The sequence below is a fragment of the Suricata suricatta genome, chromosome 11, assembly GCF_006229205.1.
Source record: "Suricata suricatta isolate VVHF042 chromosome 11, meerkat_22Aug2017_6uvM2_HiC, whole genome shotgun sequence".
NCBI classification, from domain to species: domain Eukaryota; kingdom Metazoa; phylum Chordata; class Mammalia; order Carnivora; family Herpestidae; genus Suricata; species Suricata suricatta.
In genome coordinates, this window is record NC_043710.1 from 36,962,124 (window position 1) to 36,987,669 (window position 25,546).

General features: G+C 38.7%; 1 protein-coding gene across 3 annotated transcripts in view; it reads right to left on the minus strand.

Moving 5' to 3' along the window:
- The window catches only part of NELL1 (neural EGFL like 1), an 890,650-nt gene that overhangs the window by 11,841 nt on the left and 853,263 nt on the right, over positions 1-25,546 (minus strand). For all 3 annotated transcript variants that reach the window (XM_029914487.1, XM_029914488.1, XM_029914486.1), the window contains one exon: positions 23,438-23,631. In XM_029914487.1, the coding sequence (XP_029770347.1) occupies positions 23,438-23,631 (194 nt within the window). The remainder of the gene's footprint in view (positions 1-23,437; positions 23,632-25,546) is intronic.

Consider the following 25,546-nt stretch of genomic DNA (forward strand, 5'->3'; position numbering starts at 1 on the left):
TTTTTTTTTTTTTGTGGTGGGGGTGGTTATGTTTAAATGAAGTTGCTTTTACAACACCAATGACTTAATCATCCATTTCGTATATAAAAGGTAGCTACTTTTTTGCATGGACCTCAAGTATAAGAGGTGGAATTTAAGGAAAGGTATTAAGCAGGCTGTGTTGTAGCTTATGGGCAAGTAATAAATTGTATCATGTATCTTGAATGTATCATAGATAAGCTGCTATATATCGATCGCCACTTCAGATAGCTGTAAAATTGGGTGATTAACTAGTTGTTACATAACCTTCTAATTTCTGTATAAGTCTAGTTACATGAAATAGAAGTTGGGGTTTTGATTTTTTACTTTGCTTTTCTGTTTGGAGTGTCATTGTGACTACTGTATTGTAAATGATAGAAAATAATTGCATATGTTGAAAAAAATAAATTGTGTTATATTAAAAAAATAAAATTATCGAAAAAAACAAAAGAAAACATAGAGCTGGAAGTTCTAGCATCAGCAATCAGACAACAAAAGGAAATAAAAGGCATCAGAATTGGCAAAGAAGAAGTCAAACTTTCACTTTTCACAGATGACATGACACTCTACATGGAAAACTCGATCAACTCCACCAGAAGCCTTCTAGAACTGATCCATGAATTCAGCAGTCACAGGTTACAAAATCAATGTACAGAAATCAGTTGTATTTTTATACACCAATAATGAAGCAACAGAACGAGAAATCAAGAAACTGATCCTATTCACAAGGGCATGAAAAACCATAAAATACCTAGGAATAAACCTATCCAAAGATGTAAAAGATCTATACGATGAAAACTATAGAAAACTTAAAAAAATTGAAGATGACACAAAGAAATAGAAAAACATTCCATGCTCTTGGGTCAGAAGAATAAACATTGTAAAAATGTCATTATTACCCAAAAAGCAATTTACACATTCAATGCAATCCCAATCAAAATGGCACCAACATTCTTCTCAAAGCTAGAGCAAACTATCCTAAAATTCGTATGGAACCACAAAAGATCCTGAATAGCCAAAGTAATATTGAAGATGAAAACCAAAATGGGAGGCGTCACAATGCCAGACTTTAGCCTCTACTACAAAGCTGTCATCATCAAGACAGTATGGTATTGGCACAAAAACAGACACATAGACCAATGGAATAGAATAGAGAACCCAGAACTGGGCCCACAAATGTATGGCCAATTAATCCTTGACAAAGTAGGAAAGAGTAGTGGTGGTGCTGGGAGAGCTGGACAGCAACATGCAGAAGAATGAAACTTCTTTCTTAAATCATTTGCAAAAATAAACTCAAAATGGCTGAAGGTCCTGAATGCAAGACAGGAAACCATCAAAACCCTTGAGGAGAAAGTAAGAAACAGACTTCTTGACCTCAACCACAGCAATTTCCTCCTCAACACATCCCCAAAGGCAAGGGAAATGAAAGCAAAACTGAACTCTTGGGACCTCATCAAGATAAAAAGCTTCTTCACTGCAAAGGAAACAATCAAGAAAACTAATAGGCAATCAACAGAATGGGAAAAGATAGTTGCAAATGACTTATCAGATAAAGGGCCAATATTCAAAATCTACAAGGAAACTCCAAACTCCATCACCAAACTCCACACCCGAAAAATAATCCAGTGAAGAAATGGGCAGAAGACATGAACAGACACTTCTCCAAAGAGGACATCCAGATGGCCAACAGGCACATGAAACAATGCTCAACATCACTCATCATCAGGGAAACACAAATCAAAACCACACTGAGATACCACCTCACATTGGTCAGAGGGGCTAAAATGAACAAATCAAGAGACTATAGATGCTGGTGAGGATGTGGTGAAATGGGCACCCTCCTACACTGTTGGTGGGAATGTAAACTGGTGCAACTGCTCTGGAAAACAGTATGTAAGTTCTTTAAAAAACTATTGATGGAACTCCCCTATGACGCAGCAATAGCACTGCTTGGGAATTGCCCAAGAGATACAGAAGTGGTGATGTATAGGCGCACATGTACCCCAATGTTCATAGCGGCACTTTCAACAATAGTCAAATCACAGAAAGAGCCTAAGTGTCCATCAGCTGATGAATGGATCTAGAAGATGTAGTTTACAATGGAATACTACATGGCAATGAGAAAATGAAATCTGGCCATTCATAGCAACGTGGCTGGACTTTGAGGGTTTCATACTAAGCAAAATAAGGCAGAGGACAGATACCATATGTTTTCACTCATAGTTCTAAGAGGAGAAATCTAACAGAGGACCATGGGGAGGGAAGGGGGAGAAAAGAGTTAGAAAAAGGGAGGGAGGCAAATCTTGAGGGACTCTTGAATACTGAAAAACTGAGGGCTAAAGAGGGAGGAGGGAAAGGGGAAGGAGTGTGATGGTCATGGAGGATGGCACTTGTGAGGAAGAGCACTGGATGTTATATGGAAACCAACTTGACAATAAGTTTTAAATAAATAAGTAAATAAACTATTCACAAAAAAACAAAAGTAGGTAAAATTACCATTAAACTAAGCAGTTAAAAATGCATATATGTTCAAGAACTCATTTAGTCAGAATATTATGCTATTGTATTTTTTCCCAGTTCACAATGATGCCACCGAATGTATTCAAATGCATTCATCTAATATTATCTCTGTCTCAACTCTGAAAGGAAGTCTGTCCTTACCCCTTTTACAGAAGAATTAATTGAGACCCAGAGATGCTAAATTATTTATCCAGTATGGAGTTAAAGATCTCAAAGAAACATCATCAGGGCTTCCAGTTTCAAAACAAGTTTTCTTTTACAAGACAGGCCTAGGCTGTTTATTACAAGGGGCTTTATTAGGTGTCCCTTCCACTCCAGTTGCCCAAATAATAGATAGGCACAGTCGAATTTCTGGAGTAATGGCCCTTAACATTTGTAAAGACTTGAAGTTCAACAGCACTCAAACATTAAGAAACAACATTTGCCTGAGTACCTCGGTAGCTCAGTCTGTTCAGCCTCTGACTTTGGCTCGGGTCATGATCTTACAGTTAGTGGGTTCGAGCCCTGTGTCAGACTCTGTGCTGACAGCTCATAGCCTAGAGCCTGCTTTGGATTCTGTCTCTCTCACTCTCTTTCTAACCCTCCCTTGCTTGTGCTCACTCTCTCTCAAAAATAAATAAATAAGAAAAGATTGTACATCTACAGCATGCTCCCATTACACACCTCTTGCTTACAGTAACGTCTCACCTGAGACAACGAAGATGCTGAAAATGTAAGGAAAATGTGGGCCACCAGTTATGGTTATGACTGCTTTCCTGAATATTTAAAAACCAAGGAATCTCAGGGCCAGTGGTACCTTAAAGGACACATAACCAAGCCTCCTGGACCTACACTCGAACCTTCTCTAGAACAACCATATTCAAGTCATCAAGTCTATGCTCAAAGCTCTCCAGTCTCAAGGAAGCCACCACTATGGAAGGCATTCAGGGTATATATCTGTGTTCATATCTGAATGTTAAAAACTGGACTTCTTGTTGCCTCTGTCCATTGATCTTTGTTCATACTGTTGCTAATCACATAACTCCCAATCACTTCTGCCATACTTTTGACTTGCCCATTTATAGAAGAAAGCATTTATGTTTCCACTGAATCATCTCATCTCTGGATTAAATATCTCTAAATTTTTGACTAGTCCCACTAGTTTTGAATCCTTTAACTGTTATTGTCTTCTTCAACAGTTTAAGTATTTCCAATATAAGAATAATTTACCATAATTTTAACATTTTGTGTCATGCATTGTGCTATCTTTCATATTCATTAGCACATTTAGTCTTTTAAGGTTTTTTTAATGTTTATTTTCCAGAGAGATAGAGAGACAACAGAAAAAGGATCTGAAGCAGGCTCCATGCTAACAGTAGAGAGCCCGATTTGGGGCTCAAACCCATGAACCATGAGATCATGACCTGAACTGAAGTTGGACACTTAACGATGAGCCACTCAGATATCCCTGCACATTTAGTCTTGATAATTCTGTGGAGTACAATTTACACTGCATTTCTCAAATGAGGTGGCAGAGTAGAAGAACTAAATATAATTCTTCAGTAATACGCTGACCAGCACAGTGAATTGGGACTCACGGTCATCGTGTTTTAAGCACTGTACTTTATTTAAAGTAGCCAGTTTCAGTATTTACTTCCCTGATTTCTATGGTTATGTCCTGGTGTTGATTTACATTGAACTTAATGAAGACTAAAACCTCATTAAGCCCTATCCCCATCTTGTGCAGTTAGTTGTTTGGGGGCACCAAGTATAAAACCTGAAATTTATCCTTATTGTATTTTACCTTGTTAGACTCATTTCATCTCTCCTGGCTGTCACAATGTTTTCTAAATGCCATTTCTGTCATCCACCATAGTTTGTCCTCCTTCACAGCTTAGTGACATTTGTAAACTTGATGGACCTGCCCTCAGGGTCTTCATCTATTTCATAGGTAACCACGTTGAGTAGGACAGGGCTCCAGGAGACAAGTTTACTGTCAGCTGAAGTGGAAATCTTTAAATGCTTTACATTTTTTATGGAGAATGGAAAGGAGATAGATTGGCTATGTCTATAATAAAATAACAGGTTGAACAATGCTTTTCCTCAAGGTATGTGTATTTTCTCCATTACTGCATAAATGAAAAGAAACCACAATTTTCTATGTATCAAGGGATGATAGATTATATACACACACACTCAAGTTAAGCAGATGAGTTAAGTCAGAGATTATAATTAGCCTAGACAAAGGACTGTCCAGATTCTAGGACTCCACCAACAATAGGTCCTTATTTTAACTCACTTACATATTTTGCTAGTATAACTATTGCCCAGAATGACTCCCTAGTGATGTATTTTAACCAGCAGAAGCTAATAATAATAATAATAATAATAATAATAATAATAATAATAATAATGGTAGCTACCATATAAAACCATTTGATCAGGTCAGCTACTGAGCTCAAGTATTACTCTCCCAAGTATAGAAGGACCAGGCTTCTGTAACCCACAAGTGCTATCCACAAACCACATTAAACAAGGACAGATTGTTTTAAAAGAGGCTATTGTACCACAGGCAATAAGTCCCAATCAGAATGTCAGGTTTCTCTCCTCATGTGGGGATTAAAAGAATGAATAAGAATAAGTGGATATCCTCCAGGGTTAGTGCAAAATAAAGCAATTTCATATCTCATCAATTATGTGAAAATGCCAAATAGGCCCCTTTTAGGTTCTGACATATTTTAGAACAATGGCTATGTTCATTTTGCCTTTTGAATTACAGAGTAACTGTCAAGAAAATCATTTTTAATAATGAAAATGTCACAGGTGGCTCCATTAATTCAATAAGAATGCTCTTACAAAACCTCAGCTAACCGAACACAACCACACTAGAATCTAAACTTGGCAAGAAAATTGAACTCACAGTTGGTGAGTAATCTTTCTCATGGTAGATCTCTGGGGTCATTCCCAGAGCCTAACCTCATTCCTAGCTGGAGTGGTCAGAATAAGCCCCATGTAAATGCTATAGATGTATTTTTCTACCCTTCTGGTATGGAAGCTAAATGCTTTCATGTAGTTTTATAATGAATTTCAGCTATAAACAATGACTATTACAATATTCAAATTGCTGCTGATTTTTAAGAAGTAGAGACAAACACTTTCCTATCAAATAAAAAATGAACTTATTATGCTAGGAAAAATTATAGGTTTTATACTATAAAATACACATTTTTTTTACTGAATAGTCAACACATTAGTTTTTTGACTCCAGATCACATAATATCACTTTTTTACCACAGTTTTTAAACTTTTAAATCGAGAAAGTGGAGGTCTTGGGGTGCCTCACTTGGGTGGCTCAATTGGTTAAGTGTCTGACTTGATTTCAGCTCAGGTGATGATCTCACAGTTCATGAGATCAAGTCCAACATTGGGCTCTGTGCTGACAGTGTGGAGCCTGTTTGGGATTCTCTCTCTCCCTTTCTCTCACTGCCCCTCCCCAACTCACACACATATGCTCATGCTCTCTCTCTCTCACAAAATAAACACTTTAAAAAAAGAAAGTTAACTTAGGTAAGATTATTTATGTAAATTGGCAAACTGACACTTAGTCTAAATTTGGCCAGTCACCTGTTTATGCAAATAAAGTTTTATTAAAACACACCTTCCCTTGTCCATTTACATATTGCCTTTGGCTGTTTTCATAGTCTAATGGTAGAATTCAGTATGTGACACAGACCTTACAGTTATGCACAGCCCACCTGGCCCTTCAAAGAAAATGTTTTTTGATCTCTGATATAAAGACTAAAATTAGGACTGGTACTCTAGACCCATCTATTACCCTTTTCAGATACAAATTTTCGTGTTGTGATAATGCAGTCTTCTTTACAAAATATTAATTTGGCTTCAGGTTACACCACACTACCAGTCCATTAGCCATCTCTAATTAGCACCTCTTTAACACAACTCTTAACAGTCATTCAATCTAAATGCCTCATTTTAATGAAGAGGAAATCAGGTCCAGAGAAGGGAAGCACTACTTCCATAAAGCAAATTAATGCCAAAACAGGACCTCATTCTAGACATTCATGGCAATGATTTTCCAATATGCTGCTTCCCTGGATCATGAGGAGGCTGAAGGGTAGGATGAAAGGACTTCACACAACTCAAATCAGAAGGATTCTTGGGGCAATGGTTCTCAAAGTGTGGGCCTCTGACAAGCAGCAGTAGAATCTCCTAGGAACTACTTAGAAATGTAAATTGTTGTGCCCATGTGTTCAGACACACTGAACGAGAAAGTCTAGGGAATAGAGTCAGTGATCAAAGTTTCACAAACCCTTCAGAGGATTCTAGTGCAAGGGAGAGTTTGAGACCTCTGGTGGAGAAACAAAGTAGCCCAGTCTATTGGGGAATTAGCACGGAATATCCTGGACGGTTTAGCAATGAAGAGGCAGGGTTTGCAACTACAGAGTCAGTGTATGAAGTGAGAAGAACAGAAAAGAAGACCCTGTTCCTCGACAGGACCCCTAGAGTTTTGAGGGTAGGACTAAACTTGCCAATTTGTTCATATTTCAAAGAAAAGGAACCTGCACAACCAACTCCTTCCATCAGGAACACCTGAAAGAGGAAGGTATTGACAGTGTCGCTGGTTAGGTTCAAAGAGCAAAGCAAAGCATTTTTATGAGTAAACTGCAGGATTTCAGAAAGCTAACCTCTACCCTGGCCCCAGGTGATTCATCCCTGTTCTTCACTCTGTCAAAGAGTGCCACACAAAGAATGGCAGGGTTATTTTATTGTGGGTTCTTTGGAGATAGGGCGTTTTCCTTTTCTGAAGGAAACACATAAACCCCTTAGGTTTCCCTAACATGGGTTTCCTCTGTTTCTGAGCAAAGGCTTATATGAGGCCAGGTCAAGCGGTCAGCATTCCAGACAATCTCATGACAAAAGTCCTCTCTACTTCACTCTCCTTCTGTGTTGCCACCGCAATTTGGCCTTGACTTTATGATGATGTGGAGGGCAAGTGGTTATTTATGGTCTCCATTTCCCTGTCCATCTCTAGAATTCCCAGAAAAATTCAAGGCCTGGTATTGCTCAAGTCTTTAGTACTACATTTAGTTAAAGGATGAATGCTATTCACTCTTCAACTAAGAAAATGAACAAAACAATGCTGCAGGGAGCACAGATATGAAATCTGGCCCTCATAGCTTATTCTCTTTTTTCCACTGGGTTTTCCAGTTGCTGGTAGCAGTAGTAGGGGAAGGGGTAGGAATAAACGTAGTATCTGACATTTATCGAGTGTGCACAAGGCTAACTTGCAACCCTGGTTGTTTCTCTGGTCAGTGGCACCTGAACGCTTTTGACCCCGGAAAATGGGGCAGCTAAGTCCCAAACATGCCACTCTGGAGCTACTTTTCTGTCCACAGAATGTGGGCACACGTGGCCATAGAGGCTGAATGTCTGATGTTATCATCCATCAGGACCCATGACTTAATTTCTGTGTTATCTTTCATGTGATCTTCCTCTCTAACCCTTTTTCAGGTGCTCATCTTCACTCTCCTGAACCTTCAATTCAGCCTAGGTGGTGCCTCTCCAATTGGTTTGAATCTCCTCAGTCCTTCTACTGTGCTGTCGATCAGACTTTGGTTGGGCCATGCTGATCCTAAACACAAAGTCACTCATGATACTACGCTGCCCACAGAATAAACTCTGAATTCCATTGTCTGGCTCTGTCCCTAACCTTTCTCTCCAGGCTGATTTTCAGTTATCCGCCTCCCATACTCTTCTTTTTTCCTGATATTCTAAGCTCACCACTTCCTTCACATTGTCCTTAACACATGCAATGTTTCTGCATATTTGTTCTTGCTGTTCCCTTTGCTTGGGATTTACTTTCCCCACATCTCTACTTGGCTAAATTTCTCATCCTTGAAGACCTCACTCAAAGGTCACTTCCTCTGTGACATCTTTCCTTATTCCTTCCTGTATCCTCCTAGAATAGAATAATCACTTTTCCATGTCTCTATAACATATCGTTCATGACTCTACAGGGGCATGTCAGGTGACTTTGTACCCATTTGCCTATTCATCCCCATAATCAACAATATAAATATAACCACTCATACTAAAATGCTGCAGTTTCATAGAAGCTAAAAACCTGAGACCTCTCTATCTTCCAGTGTGACACAGGTAGAAAATAAAGATGTCTTCCTAAGGCTCTGGACAAATTTATGAATGGAAGAGCCACAGATGGGTATCTGTGAAAAGAAACTGGGCTATAACTAAGATTTAGGGGTCAGGCCTAAAGAGAGCACCATTTTTCACTCTGTGGTCTGGTTAATGCTAGGAGAACATGGGTTCCAAGCAATTCAGCAATCTTTCTGGGCCTAATCAACTAAGTGGTCTAATGATGCATTAAATCACTATCACATGGCATCTAAACAAAAACCCAAATCCATTTGTGCTGGCTTGGCTTTATTGTTGACCTCCATTAAGTTGTGGACATGTCTCAAGACCTCTTTTTCAATTGGCACGAAACACTAGTAGCTAACCTGGTGTACTGCCTCTCAAGGGGAAAAGTGGCTTTTATTTATTTGGTTTTTTAATTTAATGCTTATTTTTGAGTGAGAGAGACAGACAGAATGTATGTGGGGGAGGGGCAGAGAAAGAGGGATAGATGGGATCAGAAGCAGGCTCCAGGCTCTGAGCTGTCAGCACTGAGCCCGATGTGGGGCTTGAACCTACTAACTGTGAGATCAGGACTTGAGCCGAATTTGGACGCTTAACAGACTGAGCCACTCAGGTACCCCATAAAGTGGCTTTTAAAAGAACTTTGAGTCTTTTTTGATGAGTGATTCCCCATGGAGAGACAGCTCCCTGCAAGGCTATGAACTAGGTACTTCAAATGTATTTTTTTTTAACTTTTTAAAAAATGTTTTATTTATTTTGATACAAAGAGAGACAGAGCATGAGAGAGGGAGGGGCAGAGAGAGAAGGAAACACAGACCCGGAAGCAGGCTCCAGGCTCTGAGCTAGCTGTCAGCACAGAGCCTGATGCAGGGCTCGAACCCATGACCGTGAGATCTGACCTGAGCCAAAGTCGGAGGCTTAATCGACTGAGCCACCCAGGTGCCTCATATGTATCTTTATCTTAATTCCCTCTCATAGAAAATGTGTCTGTAGCTATTAACCCAGTCTTACTGAAAAAAATATGAAGCAGAAACAAAGAATCTTGCAGAGTTCACAGAACCACACCCATGCCGAACAGTAGGGCTGGGAACCCATTTATCTAACTAGAAATCTGGGAATTTTGTCACGGATATTCCGGTTTCAGTTCTACTGCCACCACTTATGTGAAACTTGAGTTTCTTGTTTCTATTGCAAACTAATAATTACATTTACTTCATGAGGTTTTTTCCAAAGTATGAGCAGATACTTACAAGTACCAGACACAAAAGAAATGTTACCTCATTTCTATCTCCATCCTTATGACAGAAGGAATATCCTGGGGCAGAGGAAGAGATTGGCCAAATGTATCTATACAGAACTATCCAATCACATTGTTCCCCCTACCATCTTTTCCCCACCAGATGTGTCCTTTATAAATCATATTAAGACTTTTCTAAATCTTATCAGAACTTCAGTTAATATGTGGCTAAGTTACAGGAGAAATTATGTTGGGCTATACTATGTATTATCACTCAATAGTACCTATTTAAACACCCTTTTTCATGGATGTCCTAATTATTAACTGCAGGTTCTCCATCTGCTTCTTGTCATGGTAAGCCTGACCATACACTATATATAGAGCCAGGGGTGCCTGTGTGGCTCAGTTCGTTAAGCGTCCAACTTCAGCTCAGGTCATGATCTCAGTTTGTGAGTTGGAGCCCCACGTTGGGCTCTATGCTGACAGCTCAGAGCTTGGAGCCTGCTTCAGATTCTGTCTCCATCTCTTTCTGCCCCTCCCCCACTCACTCATATTCTCTCTCTCAAATATAAATTAATATTAATTTTTTTTGTATAGAGAGACAAAAACTAGGGAAAGACTTTGAAAGATTTCACTCCCAAGTCTAACATTCTTTCTAGTATTTATCAATCCTTTTTGCTGAATATTTATATTAATATATTAATAATATAATGTTAATTCATAATAATAATTTTCAGGGTGCTTGGGTGGCTCAGTTGGTTAAACATTTGCCCCTTGATTTCGGCTCAGATCATGATCTCATGGTTGTGAGTTTAAGCCCCACATTGTGCTCTGTGCTTGAGATCCTTTCTTTCCCTCTCTCTGCCCCTTTCCTGCTCTCTCTCCCTCAAAATAAATATACTTAAAATAGTTTAAAGTTATAATTTTCATGCTGTATTTCATATCTATCTCTGGAGAGGGGAGACCGCACCCAGGACTCAGAGCCACTGGGCGCCAGGAGAGAAAGACTTCTCAGTGGGCTTGTTCTCCCTTGGGCCCAGCAGCTTGCCGACTTCAGGTGGAGCCAGAGGAAAAACTGACTTCACAATCCCCCTACTCAATCCCAGCCAGAAAGCCGCCTGCCTGCTGGAGATTTTAACTGGTGGCAGCATCAGAGTGTGTGGGTTAGGACTTAGAAACCTGGCAGAACTTAGAAAACTGAAACAATTAGACCCGCCTATGGCACAAGGAGGTTAGAGCCAAGAGAGTGTCTGGCAACGCATGAGGAGGGCTTAGGGGCGCCGCCATTCTTCTCCCAACATCCACTAAGGCTGGGCCACAGAGAGCAGCCCCTGAAACCTGAACTGCCTACACCAAGCCACACCCATCTGCGCTGGAGAGATGCTGTGTTTTTGCTTATTACTTTTGTTTTTTTCTTTTCTTAATATTCTTACTTTTTAATTTTTCCCCTTGTTTTCTCTTTTCTTTTCTTTTTTTTTTTATTTTCTTCTTTTCTCCATTTCCCCCTGGAGTCTGGGAAAGACCAACATTTATGCACTGCTGGGCTTAGATCAACTCTTACCATCCAGATATTTTTTCCTTTATCTCATCCTTATTTCCCCCCTGTGCAGGTTTTATGCTCTCAGACTGTCCTTTATTTCTGGCAGTCACTGTTCTCCTGCCTTCTTTTTTTCCTTTCCAGTCCTCTCTTTTCTTTCCTGTTCCTTTTTTTCTTTCCCCTTTTAGTTTGCTACTTTACTTGTTTTGTCTGTGCGTTTGTGTGCTTGTGTTCCCTCTGTGTTTGTCTGTCTGTTTTCCTTTTCAGGGCTACCTCAACAAATAAGCCAAACCACACATAGTGGAAAGTCCCAAATATAGCTGAGTAGGGAAATAAATTAATTAGAGGCACAACAAGAGAAACCGAGAGACATTGTTAAAAGAACATCTCCTGAAACAACAGACCCTGGACAAAGAGCCTCCTTTAATAGAGAAATACTAATAGGCACACAGTGCAGAACAAACTTTTAAAACTGGTAAGAGATGGAAAACTAGCCAAAATGATGAAGCGAAAGAACTCTCCTCTAAAGAAATTCCAGGAAGAAATCACAGCTACAGATCTGCTCAAAACAGACACAAGCAACATAACTGAACAAGAATTTAGAACCGTTGTCATAAAATTAATCGCTGGGTTGAAAACAGCATAGAAGCTGTCAGAGAAGATATTGATACAAAGAATAAGAACCTTCAAAATAGCTGTGACAAGTAAAAAAGAAAGGCTATGAATGAGGTGAATAATAAAATGGAGGCTGTCACTGCACGGATTGAAGAAGCAGAGGAGAATAAGTGAATTAGAAGACACAGTTATAGCAAAAGAGGAAGCCGAGAAAAAGAGAAATTGATACAGGAACATGAAAGGAGAATTAGGGACCTGAGTGATACAATCCCACGGAATAGTATCCATATCATGGGAGTTCCTAAAGAGGAAGGAAGAGAAAGAGGTCCGGAAGGGGTGCTGGATCGAATTATACACAAAAATTTCTCCAATCTGGGGAAAGAGAAAGACATTGAAATTCAAGAGGCATATCGAACTCTCCTAAGACATAATTTGGACTGATGTTTAGCACGACATATCATAGTGAAACTGGCAAAATATAAATATAAAGAAAGAATTCTGAAAGCAGCTAGGGATAAAAGGGCCCTAACATACAAAGGGAAACCAGTCAGACTGGTTACAGACCTATCTACTGAAACTTCACAGGCCAGAAAGAATGGCAGGAAATCTTCAATGTGATGAACAGAAAAAAATATGCAACCAAGAATTCTTTATCTGGCGAGTCTGACAATCAAAATAGAAGGAGAAATAAAGGTTTTCCCAAATAAACAAAAGTTGAGAGAATTCACCACCAAACCAGCCCTACAAGAAATCCTAAGAGGGACTCTATGAGGGAAAAGTTGCAAAGAATATAAAACACCAAAGACATCAATACAAACATGAACCCTACAGAGAACACAATGAATCTAAACCCACATTTTTCAGTAATAACACTGAATATAAATGGACTGAATGCTCCTGTCAAATGACACAGGGTAGCAGAATGGATCAAAACCCAAAATCCATCTATTTGCTGTCTACAAGAGACTCACTTGAGACCTAAAGACACCTTCAGATCGAAAGTAAGGGGATGGAGAAATATCTACCATGTGATGGGACGCCAAAAGAAAGCTGGAGTAGCCATGCTTATATTGGACAAACTGGACTTTAGGCAGGAAGAAAAGATGAAGAAGGACATTATATAATGACTACAGGGTCTCTACATCAGGAATAGCTAACAATTATAAACATCTATGCGGCAATTTGGGTGCACCCAAATACATAAAACAACTAACCACAAACAGAAGCAGTCTTATTGATAAGAATGTGCTAATTGCAAGGGATATTAATAATCCACTTACAACAATGGATAGGCCAACCAGACAAAATATCACTTAAGGAAACAATGGGCCTGAATGGCACACTGGAACAGATGGAATTGATAGATATATTTAGAACTCTGCATCCTGAAACGAGGGAATTCACTTTCTTCTTGAGTGCGCATGGCCCATTCTCCAAGACTGGTCACATACTGGGCCATAAAACAGTCCTCCATAAATACCATGCACACTTTCAGATCGTGATGCTCTGAGACTTGAAATTAACGACAGGAAAAAGTCTGGAAAACACCCAAAAATGTGGAGGTTAAAAATTACCCTACTGAAGAATGATTGGGCGATCCAGGCAATTAGAGAGGAAATTAAAAAATATATGGAAACAAATGAAAACGAAAATCCAACAATCCAAACTCTCTGGGATGCAGCAAAGGCAGTCCTAAGAGGAAACTTTATTATAATCCAGGACTATTTCACCAAACTAAAAAAAGCGCCGATTCAAAATCTAACAGAGCACCTAAGGAAACTAGAAAGGGAGCAGCAAGAGCACCCCAAACCCAACAGAAGAAGAGAAATAATAAAGATAAGGGCAGAAATAAACAATATAGAATCCAAAAAAAAAAAAAAACAGTCGAGCAGATCAATGAAACCAAGAGTTTGTTTTTTGAAAAAAATAAACAAAATTGATAAATCTATAGCTAGACTCCTCAGAAAGAAGAGAGAGAACATACAAATAGACAAAATCATGAAGGAAAATGGATCTATTGCAACTGATCCCTCAGAAATACAAGCAATCATCAGAGATTACTATGAAAAATTATATGCCAACAAACTGGAAAATCTAGAAGAAATGGACAAATCCTAAAAGCACATGCACTACCAAAATTCAAACAGGAAGAGAGAGAAAATCTCAACAGACCCATAACCAGTGAAGAAATCGAATCAGTTATCAAAAATCTCCCAACGAATAAAAGCTCAGAGCCTGATGGATTCCCAGGGGAATTCTACCAGACTTTTAAACCAGAGTTAACACCAATCCTTCTCAAGTCAATCCAAAAAATAGAAATGGAAGGAAGACTTCTAGACCCATTCTACGAAGCACATATCACTTTGATTCCTAAGCCAGACAGAGACCCAACAAAAAAAAGAGAACTACAGGCCAATATCCTTAATGAATACAGATCCAAAAATATTCAACAAGATACTAGCAAATCGAATTCAACAACATATAAAAAGAATTATCCATCATGATCAAGTGGGATTCATTCCTGGGTTACAGGGCTGGTTCAATATTCACAAATCCATCAATGTGATCCATCACATTAACAAAAGAAAAGAACAAAACCATATGATCCTGTCGATAGATGCAGAAAAATCATTTGACAAAATATAACATCCCTTCTTAATAAAAACCCTCAAGAAAGTCGGGATAGAAGGAACTTACTTAAACATAAAAGCCATTTATGAAAAGTCCACAGCTAATGTTATACTCAATGGGGAAAAACTGAGAGCTTTCCGTCTGAAATCAGGGACACAACAGGGATGTCCACTCTCACCATTGTTGTTTAACATAGTGCTGGAAGTCCTAGCATCAGCAATCAGACAACAAAATGAAATAAAAGGCATCAAAATTGGCAAAGAAGAAGTCAAACTTTCCCTTTTGGCAGATGACATGATACTCTAATTGGAAAACCTGATCTACTCCACCAGAAGCCTTCTAGAACTGATCCATGAATTCAGCAAAGTCACAGGCTATAAAATCAGTGAACAGATATCGGTTGCATTCTTATACACCAAAAATGAAGCAACAGAAAGAGAAATCAAGAAATGGATCCCATTCACAATTGCATGAAAAATCAATACCTAGGAATAAACCTAACCAAAGACATAAAAGACCTGTATGCTGAAAACTATAGAAGGCTTATGGAGGAAATTGAAGAAGACACAAAGGAATGGAAAAAACATTCCATGCTCTTGGATCAGAAGAATAAACATTGTTAAAATGTCATTACTACCCAAAGCAATCTACACATTCAATACAATCCCCATCAAAGTTGCACCAGCATTCTTTTCAAAGCTAGAACAAACTATCTTAAAATTCATATGGAACCACACACACACACACACACACACACACACACACACAAAACCCCAGATAGGCAAAGTAATATTGAAAATACCAAAATGGGAGGCATCACAATCCCAGTCTTTAGCCTCTACTACAAATCTGTCATCATCAACACAGTATGGTACTGGCACAAAAACAGACACATGGGCCATTGAAATAGAATAGAGAGCCCAGAACTGGACCCACAGTGTATGGACAATTAATCTTTGACAAAGCAGGAAAGAGTATCCAATGGAAAAAAGACTGCCTCTTCAACAGGTGGTGTTGGGAGAGCTGGACAGCAACATGTAGAAGAATGAAACTAGACTACTTTCTTACACCATTCATAAAAATAAACTCAAAATGGATAAAGGACCTGAATGTGAGACAGGAAACCATCAAAATCTTAGAGGAGAAAGTAGGAAATAGCCTTCTTGACCTCAATCTCAGCAATTTCCTCCTAGACACATCCCCAAAGGCAAGGGAATCAAGAACAAAAATGAAGTGTTAGGACCTCATCAAGATAAAAAGCTTCTGCAATGCAAAGGAAATAATAAAAAAAACCTAATAGGCAACCAACAGAATGGGAAAAGATAGTGGCAAATGGCATATTAGATAAAGGACTTGTATCCAAAATCTACAAGTAACTCACTAAACTCCATACCTGAAAAACAAAAAATTCAGTGGAGAAATGGGCAGAAGACCTGAACGGACACTTCTCCAAAGAGGACATCCAGATGGCCAACAGGCACGTGAAACGATGCTCAGCATCACTCATCAACAGGGAAATACAAATCAAAACCACAGTGAAATACCACCTCATGCTGGTCAGAGTGGCTAAAATGAACAAATCAAGAGACTATAGGTGCTGGTGAGGGTGTGGAGAGATGGGCACCCTCCTACACTGTTGGTGGGAATGTAAACTGGTGCAGCCGTTCTGGAAAACAGTGTGGAGGTTCCTCAAAAAACTATCAGTATAACTCCCTTATGACCCAGCAATAGCACTGCTAGGGATTTACCCAAAGGATACAGAAGTCCTGAAGCACAGGGGCACATGTACCCCAATGTTCATAGCGGCACTTTCAACGATAGCCAAATCATGGAAAGAGCCTAAATGTCCATCAACTGATGAATGGATCAAGAGGATGTGGTTTATATATACAATGGAATACTACATGGCAATGAGAAAGAATGAAATCTGGCCATTTGTAGCAAAATGGATAGACCTCGAGGGTGTCATGCTAAGTGAAATAAGTCAGGCAGAGAAGGACAGATACCATATGTTTTCATTCATAGGTCTAGCAAGAAAAACCTAATAGTGGACCATGGGAAGGGGGGAGGGGGGGAAAGAGTTGGAGAGAGGGAGGGAGGCAAATCATGAGAGACTTTTGAATGCTGCTAACAAAGTGAGGGCTCAGGAGGGGAAGGGGAAGGCGTATGATTGTCGTGGAGGGGGCACTTGTGGGGAAGAGCACTGAGTGTTACATGGAAACCAACTTGGTAATAAACTGTTAGAAAAAGCTTAAGAAAAGAAAACTTTAAGGAAGATTTCTGTTATGCACATAAAATTAATGAATTCAAAAGACTCTGGTTTACTCAGCTCTATAGTCCTATTCAGACATCTTAAAGTGCCTGACATTTTAAAGTAGGTGTTAGAATAGCTGGAAAACCTTGTGGGAAAATGCCATTTATTGTGAAATCCAGGTTACTTTTAAGCCATTTAAATATTTAAACTTTCAAATATGAAATTGACCCAAATTATCACTCTTTGTAGAGAAATTTAAAGAATAATTTCTGCATAATGACATGCTAATTCTATTTCAGTGTATAATATGCAAAGAAATGTATACATAATGCTTACTGTAAAGTGAATGTAGAAATACCAGCTGCTAGCAAGAAACAAAAAAAACCTGGAAAGGATTTTTAAGGTCCATATCAATAATGATATTAATGCACAAACTAGAAAATTTTAGAAAGGGTGAAAGAGGCATAAATGTCACTTGCAGTTTCTAGACTTACAGAATTTTAGAGACAGGAAGAACTTCTGATATCATCTAACCAACTTTCTCATTGTACAGCTGAGGAAAAAGGCTCTGATGCTAAGTAATTTGCTCAAGGTCACAAAGCTGATTACTAGCAATGCCTGGAATAGAACCCAGGTCTTTTCATTCCTGGTGGAATGCCTTGAAATTTAATATTACAAGGAGTTTAATGGAAGAGAAGAGAACCCAGGAATAAGAGTATGTGAGGTTGATTTCTGGCTTTGTATTTATTTAAATTCAACTTTCTTCTATGTTTAAATGAGGGATATGATATTTCATCCTCCAAGTATAATATAGGAGTCATATAGCAGAGTATTTATTTTGAATACTATCTAAAGAGGCTTATTGCCCTTGGATAATATAACCACTGGGTCAAAATATGATGATAAAAGAATTTTATTAGTGGCTAAAAGTTTCTAGGGAAAATGCACCATTTTCACTTTTAGCATGCCAGGACACATTTCATTTATAATCTCCATCTCAAGGACAATTTTGAAGCATCATAAAGCAGTTCTTAATCTCTTTATGATATGACAACCCTGGCTGTGTATGAGACTGAGTAGCTTCTGACGTCTTCCTTGTATAGTTTTTTCTCTTCATAGTCATAGTTTTTTTTATTCTTCTTTTTAATATGTATTCCATTAACTAAAGCCTACAGTGTAAGAAGTATTTGTGACTGCCTAGCTCAAAGGATTTTCCTACCATAGCCCGCAAATAATTTTTCCACAGTCTTTCAGCATCTTGAGTTTTGGAGGCAAGTCTGAAGCCAACCTGAAATTTCCCATGATACATTGACTTTATGCTGCCCTGATGCTTAGGACACTACTACTGTTCCTGATGGCTTTATACTGATTGGTCCTGTTATAGTAAGAGCATCCTTTTGGTGTACAACTAAGTCATCCTTCTCTTTTATCTATAAAATTGGTTTTGTTATATTTGTTGTGCTCTTTTCAGGAAAACCCACTATGTGTTAAATCATTACTGTCAGCTTCCATATCTGTCATGTAATAATATTTCTTCTCCAGCTTTCCCTTTCACACTTAATGTTTTTTCACCCTGAGCTCTGTGGCAGCAGTACCAGTTTGATTCCAGGAAGCTTCTGAGGTAGGCTTCATAGTGCATAGATTCCCCCTCAATTCATTCTCCCAGAGCCACTTTCCTTCTCTTTCTTGTTAAATGTTCTTGCCTTTTTGCCTATATTATCTGAATTCTTGCTTTAATTTCTTCGAGGGTCTAAAGAAGTTTTATCTAAATGTTTCTTCAATTGTATTATCTAATTTTGTTCTGATATGTATTCTTAATCTGTACTCCACATTCCCAGTTTTGTAATATCTACAACTAACTCCCATGTTTTCTCTTCTTCGTTCTCGTCATCATTGAATGAAGGTGGCTCTATCTGAACCTGCCTGAGAATTTCATAATACTTTCACTCTTTTTCCTGATCACCTGAGCATTGTTTTGTAAATTTCTAATTGAAGTATAGTTGACATACACTATTATATTAGTTTCAGGTGTACAACATACTGATTTGACAATTCTATACATTACTCAATGGTCTCACCACAATAAGTATAGTCATCATCTGTCACTATATAATATTATTATTGACTATATTCCCTATGTTGTACTTTTGATTTCTATGTTATTTTTTATAAGTAGTTTACACCTCTTAATCCTTATCTGTAATTTCATCCATCTGCCCAACCCTCTCTCCTCTAGCAATCATCAGTTTGTTTTCTTTATTATGAGTATGTTTGTTTGTTTGTTTATTTGGGTCTCTAGATCCCATGTGAGTTAGGTCATATGGTATTTATCTTTCTCTGTCTTAGCATAATACTCTCCAGGTCCACCCATGGAGATGTAAATGGCCAGATGTCATTCTTTTTTATGGTTGGGTAATATTCCAATGTTTCATACATGCATATGTATACTAGATCTTCTTTACCCATTCATCTATCAATGGACACTTGGGTTACTTCCATATCTTGGCTATTGTACATAATGTGGCAATAATCACAGAAGTGCATATATATTTCCAAATTAGTGTTTTCATTTTCTTTGGGCAATTATCCAGTAGAATTACTGGATTATAGGATATTTCTATTTTAAATTTTTGATTAATTTCCATACTGTTTTCCACAGTGGTTGCACTAATTTACATTCCCACCAAGAGTACCTAAGGGTTTCCTTTCCTTCATATCCTTGCTAACATTTGTTATTTGTCTTTTTGATACTGGCCATTCTGATGGTATGAGGTGATATCTCATTGTGGTTTTGGTTTGCCATTTCCCCAATGATTAATGATGCTGAGCATCTTTTCCTGTGCCTATTGGCCATCTGTAGCTCTTCTTTGGAAAAATGTCTATGCAGGTATTCGTGCATTTTTAATCAAATTTTTGATGATTAGTATCAGTTCTTTATATATTTTGGATATCAGCTCTTTATCAGATATAGTATTCGCAATATCTTCTTCCATTCAGTAGACCTTTTCATTTTATTACTGGTTTCCTTTGCTGTGCACCAAAGCCCTTTATTTTGTTACAGTCCCAATAGTTTATTTTTGCTTTTGTTTCCTTCAGCATGAGGAGACATGTCTAGAAAAATACTGCTAAGGCTGATGGCAAAGAAATTACTGCCTATATGTACTTTTAGGAGTTTTATGGCTTCAGGTCTCATATTTAGTTCTTGAATCCATTTCAAGTTATTTTTGTGTGGAAGTGTAGGAAAGTGATCCAGTTTTATTCTTTTGTAGCTGTCCGATTTTCTCAACATCATTTATTGAAAAGACTGTCTTTTCACCATTATATATTCTTGCTGCCTTTGTTGTAGGTCAACTGACCATATAAATGTGGATACATATCTGGTCCCTTTATTCTGTTCCATTGAACTATGTCTATTTTTGTGCCAGTACCACACTGTTTTGATCAATATAGCTCTACGGTATATCTGAAATCTGGGATTGTGATAACCTCCAGCTTTGTTGTTCTTTCTCAAGTTTGCTTTGGCTATTTGGGGTCTTTTGTGGTTTCATACAAATTTTAGGCTTATTTGTTATAGTTTTCTGAAAAATACTAGGGATTGCACTGAATCTACAGACTGCTTGACTCTGCTTCTTTTGACAATAAACCTTGACCCTTTGCTGGCTTGCATAATTTTGCTATTATGTGATTTGGTTTTATTTGAATTTGAAAACACCAGTGTAGTTAAAAAGCCAGTATTTATATCTCAATCTTGACTTTACTATTTAGCCGTGAAGATGATGCAATTTAGTCCATTCAGATGATTAAGAGCTGGAGCTACTTCTTATTAAATTAGAATAAAATACTTCTAGATGTAGATAACAGAAAAAAACAGAGTCACAAGTTCATTTTTTTGAGAATAACCTACAGAATTTGATTTAGGGTTTTTAATTTAGCTTCTTTTTTTAATAAAATTTTTAGAACTTTTTAAAAAAAACTTAGCTTCTTTTTTAAAAGTTTTATTTATTTTGAGAGAGAGAGAGCACACAAGGGTTGACTGGATGCAGAGAGAGAGAGAGAATCTTAACCAGACTCCGTGCTGTTAACACAAAACCCAATGCAGAGCTCGATCTCACAAACTGAGACAAAACCAAGAGTTGAATGGACGCTTAACCCACTTGAGCCACTCAAGCACCCCTTTAATTTATCTCCTAACTCCAAGCCGTCCTCTCCTTCCACAAGCTCTTGGAAGCTATGATATTAATGAGTAATAAATGCAATTGGAAAACAACAAAAAAAAAGATTTAGGTAAGGAAACCTTCCTTGTACTTTATTCTTATATAAGGTGGTAGGCTGGTGGTGGAGGTGCATTATATTAACAACATAAGGTTACAAGTATTGTTCATGTTTTGTGAAATTTCAGTCTAATCCTCTGACTTTGGCAAGGTTTTAAAGAATCAAAGCAGAATAAATCAACGTATACTGCTTGGATTATTAGCACAATTAATTAATGAAACTTTGGGAAGTTTTACTGATTGCTAAGGTCCCTCCCATGGGCCTAAATAAAACAAAAACTGAAAAAGAGATTTTGGTTTCATACACTAGTCAAGACTCAGCAAAAATCTCTTGTTGATTCCAGGGACTGGGTCTCTACAGAGCCTAAAAGGGATTTTGGGTCAGGTTGTGATCATCCTCTAAAGTTTGGGGAAACAATATTTTCTAGAAAAGGATTAATAAGGGAATTCCTTCTTGTTTTGCTGGCTGAATGAAGACCTAATCGCCCACCTTTTCTATATACCTTTCTCAACTATTTTAAATCAGAACAAGCTTTTTCTTTTGTTAAAAACTTTGTCCTTTGAGGTTCTGCCCCACATAATCACTAATATGGTACAAAAGTTAGAGTTTGTGCTCAGTCAGGTTAGATTGCTGATTTAATCAGTTTTAAATACATCAACAGATATCTGTGGAGAGTTATAGGACTTTTGGCCAAATAAGAAAACTAAGAAATTTGGGGCAAGCTAGAATTCAAGTCCAAGCTTAAATATTTATATCTTGTAATATTTAGGGTACACTACTTGCCCTAAAACTCAGAAACTTTATCTTTCAAAGTTGTGCTATAAGAATTAAGTGTGGAGGCACCTGGGTGGCTCAGTCGGTCGAGTGTCCAGTTTCGGCTCAGGTCAAGATCTCATGGTTAGTGGGTTTGAGCCCCGCGTCAGGCTCTGTGCCGACAGCTCAGAGCCTGGAGCCTGTCTTCGGATTCTGTGTCTCCCTCTCTCTCTGACCCTCCCCTGCTCACGCTATCTCTATCTTGCTCTCAAAAATAAATAGAACATTAAAAAGAAAAAGAATTAAGTGTGATGTTGTTTTTAAAATATAGGGCACTTGGAACATAGTAGGTACTCAGTAAATGGGGTCACTGTTTGGATGTGTGGAACTAGATGTATGTAGAAGGTAAAAAAATGAGCATGACAGAGTCATGATTTAAGCACTTGATAATGCCACTCTCCTAAATAGGTGCTCCCAGGTCCTTTGGAGGTATGGCAGACTTGAAGGCAGGTCATTGAAGTGAATGACTTTTCAAGGTTCATTTCAACTCTGTTCCCAGGGAGGGGAGCACTTCGAATTTATCACAAAAGCAGGTCCTGAAGAGGCTACTAAACAAGTCATTTCTCATGGTTCTCATGCCCATAAAGCCCAAGATTAAAAAGTCCCAGCCACAGACATAAACATACAATGCAAGAGCTACAGTAAAGCAGTATCAAACAGAAATGAATAAGCAAGATCAACCAAAGAAGAAATAAAGCACAAGGAAATCAAACATTTTAATAGGCCCATTTTGCAAAGCATAAAGCAAAACCGGGGGATGACAGATTTTTATGTTCATAAGCATTAAACTCACTTCCAAACAACTTAGTGTAAGGAATAGTCAGCCCAGCAATGAGAACGGAAAGAAGACTTCACTTATCAGAAGGCCTCATACTATCCTTACCATTCATTCAGAACAGAGGTCCACCTGTCTCTGACTGCTGGAAGCAAGCCTGTATGCCTTGCTTTTCTGGATGATGTCACCACAAAAATGAGCAAGTTCATGCAGGTGATCGTTTCAGGCAAAGAGTAGTTTCAGTCAGCACACTGTGTAAATGTGGGATGAGGGCTCATTACAGCTCTCACCCAACCAACCTGAAAGGCACTGCAGGCTCTCAGGGGGAGCACTAACATTGGCTTCTCTACCCCACTCCCCCCGCCCCCCGGGCTCTGCAGTCTCCTCTCAACCGCACACCTCACTTCTCACTAACGCTATGATCAATTCAAAACAGGTTTGCCTGCCACTCAGCATCATCATTAGCTGTAGCATGGATTACAGCAAGAGAAGCCTTTTCAGAAACTACAGGAGACCCACAAGTCAACACCTGGAAGAGGTAGGGCAGAAGAGAAGAGTGAAGGGAGGAAAAGAAGAGTTACAACTCCTGGCGCACTGCATTAGCCTTACCTTGCAGGAACAGACGGAACACCTGTCTTCTTTCAAGGTCCACACCTGTCCATTGTGCTTTAGTCCTCCTTCATGAGGGCAGTCACCAGAGCAGGAGGGCCCAGAGGGACAGAGGCAGTCAAAGCCCCCTGCCAGGTTGATGCAGGCAGAATCATTCCAACAGGTATGGGTTCTTAAGGCACATTCATCAATATCTGCAATAAAGAAGGGCACAGTGCTTTAGAATCTAGCCAAGATTGTGATTAGAAAATAGTAGTCATTTACAGTAGCAGTATTACTAAGCATTTACTTTGTGCCAAGCACTGTGCCAAGCTGTTCATATTGCATGACCTCATTTACTCTGCAAAGCAGCTCTGAGTAGGAAAGTCTGTTTCTATCTCTATTTTGCAAATAATGAAGCTGAGGCTGACAGAAGTGAAATAAAATGTGTATGGTCATATAGCTAAAAGGTGGCGGGTCTGATACTCAAACCTGCAGCTGTTGGACTCCAATTACTAAATTATCAAATAGCAGCTCTAAACTAGTTTTTAGGATATTCTCAAGAGCTGTGCCATCCGGGGGCCATAAATAGTGCTAATTCATTAACAGTGTGCATACAGCCTATGCAGATCTTGGTCTTTTAGAAAAGGTGTGAATAGATTATCCACTGAGTAGGAATCAGTGGGCAATTAAGACAACCTTGAACCAATTAGAGTGCCCCCATATCCTGGGGCCGAGGGTGAAAGAAGAGGAACTAATTATTGGTAGTTGCCTGGCCTAATCAAATCGTCTCCATTCTAATGGTCAGAAGCATTTTTGTCCTCACAAAAAGTTTATCTTAGAGCTAGAGTACATATAACATGGATGCTGATGGAAGACACACATATATTTTGCCGTTTTTGAATGACAGCTAAATATGGAAGGAAAGCATAAATCTAGCCAGCTTTCCTTGACATTCAAAGCCTGAGTGACCTTAACAACATTTCAAACACATAGCTGTCCAGTCCTGGGTTGAGCCTTTTCCCAGTGGGCAGTCTATTACCTCAAAAGGCAGCCAATTCAATTGAATAACTCTTTTAGAAATGTCTTCCTTAAATGAAATGAAATATATTTTCCAATAACTTCTACTTACTGGTGCTAGTTCTGAGACCACTCAAGAGCAGTCAACTTGAGTTTTCTTATTTATGACAATCTTTACACTATTTAAAGATATCAGTCATTTGTTTATCAGAGTCTTGTGCTCCACTGGTTAATCTACTGCTGTGTCCTTCAAATATCCTTCAGATGGAAATATTGATTCCAATAAATGTTTACCAATTTACTGATTGGTAATACCAATACTGATTCCAATAAATGTTTCTGTGCACAAAGTTTTTTTGAACACTAGGTGTTATAAATGTTGACAATAACATGTAAGACATTGTCCTTATGAAGGCCATAGGGAGAACCACTAAAAGGAGATATAGAAACTATTGTTAGGCTTCTGATTGGGAAGCTTAACCCCCAGAGTAAGCTAAAATAAGAACAGTATAAATTGGGGTGCCTGGGTAGCTCATTTGGTTTAACCTCTGACTGACTTCGTCTCAGGTCATGATCTCAGGGTTTGTGAGTTCAAGCCCTGAATCAAGGTCTCTGCTGTCAGTGCAGAGCCCACTTCAAATGCTCTGTCCCCTTTTCTCTGTCCCTCCCCCCCCTCTCAAAAATAAACAAACTTAAAAAAAAAACATCAAGAGACTATAGATGCTGGCGAGGGTGTGGAGAGATGGGCACCCTCCTACACTGTTGGTGGGAATGTAAACTGGTGCAGCCGCTCTGGAAAACAGTGTGGAGGTTCCTCAAAAAACTATCGATAGAACTCCCTTATGACCCAGCAATAGCACTGCTAGGGATTTACCTACCCAAGGGATACAGAAGTGCTGATGCATAGGAGCACATGTACCCCAATGTTCATAGCAGCAATGTCAACAATAGCCAAAACATGGAAAAAGCCTAAATGCCCATCACCTGATGAGTGGATCAAGAAGATGTGGTACAATGGAGTACTACATGGCAATGAGAGGGAATGACATATGGCCATTTGTAGGAAAGTGGATGGACCGCGAGAGTGTCATGCTAAGTGAAATAAGTCAG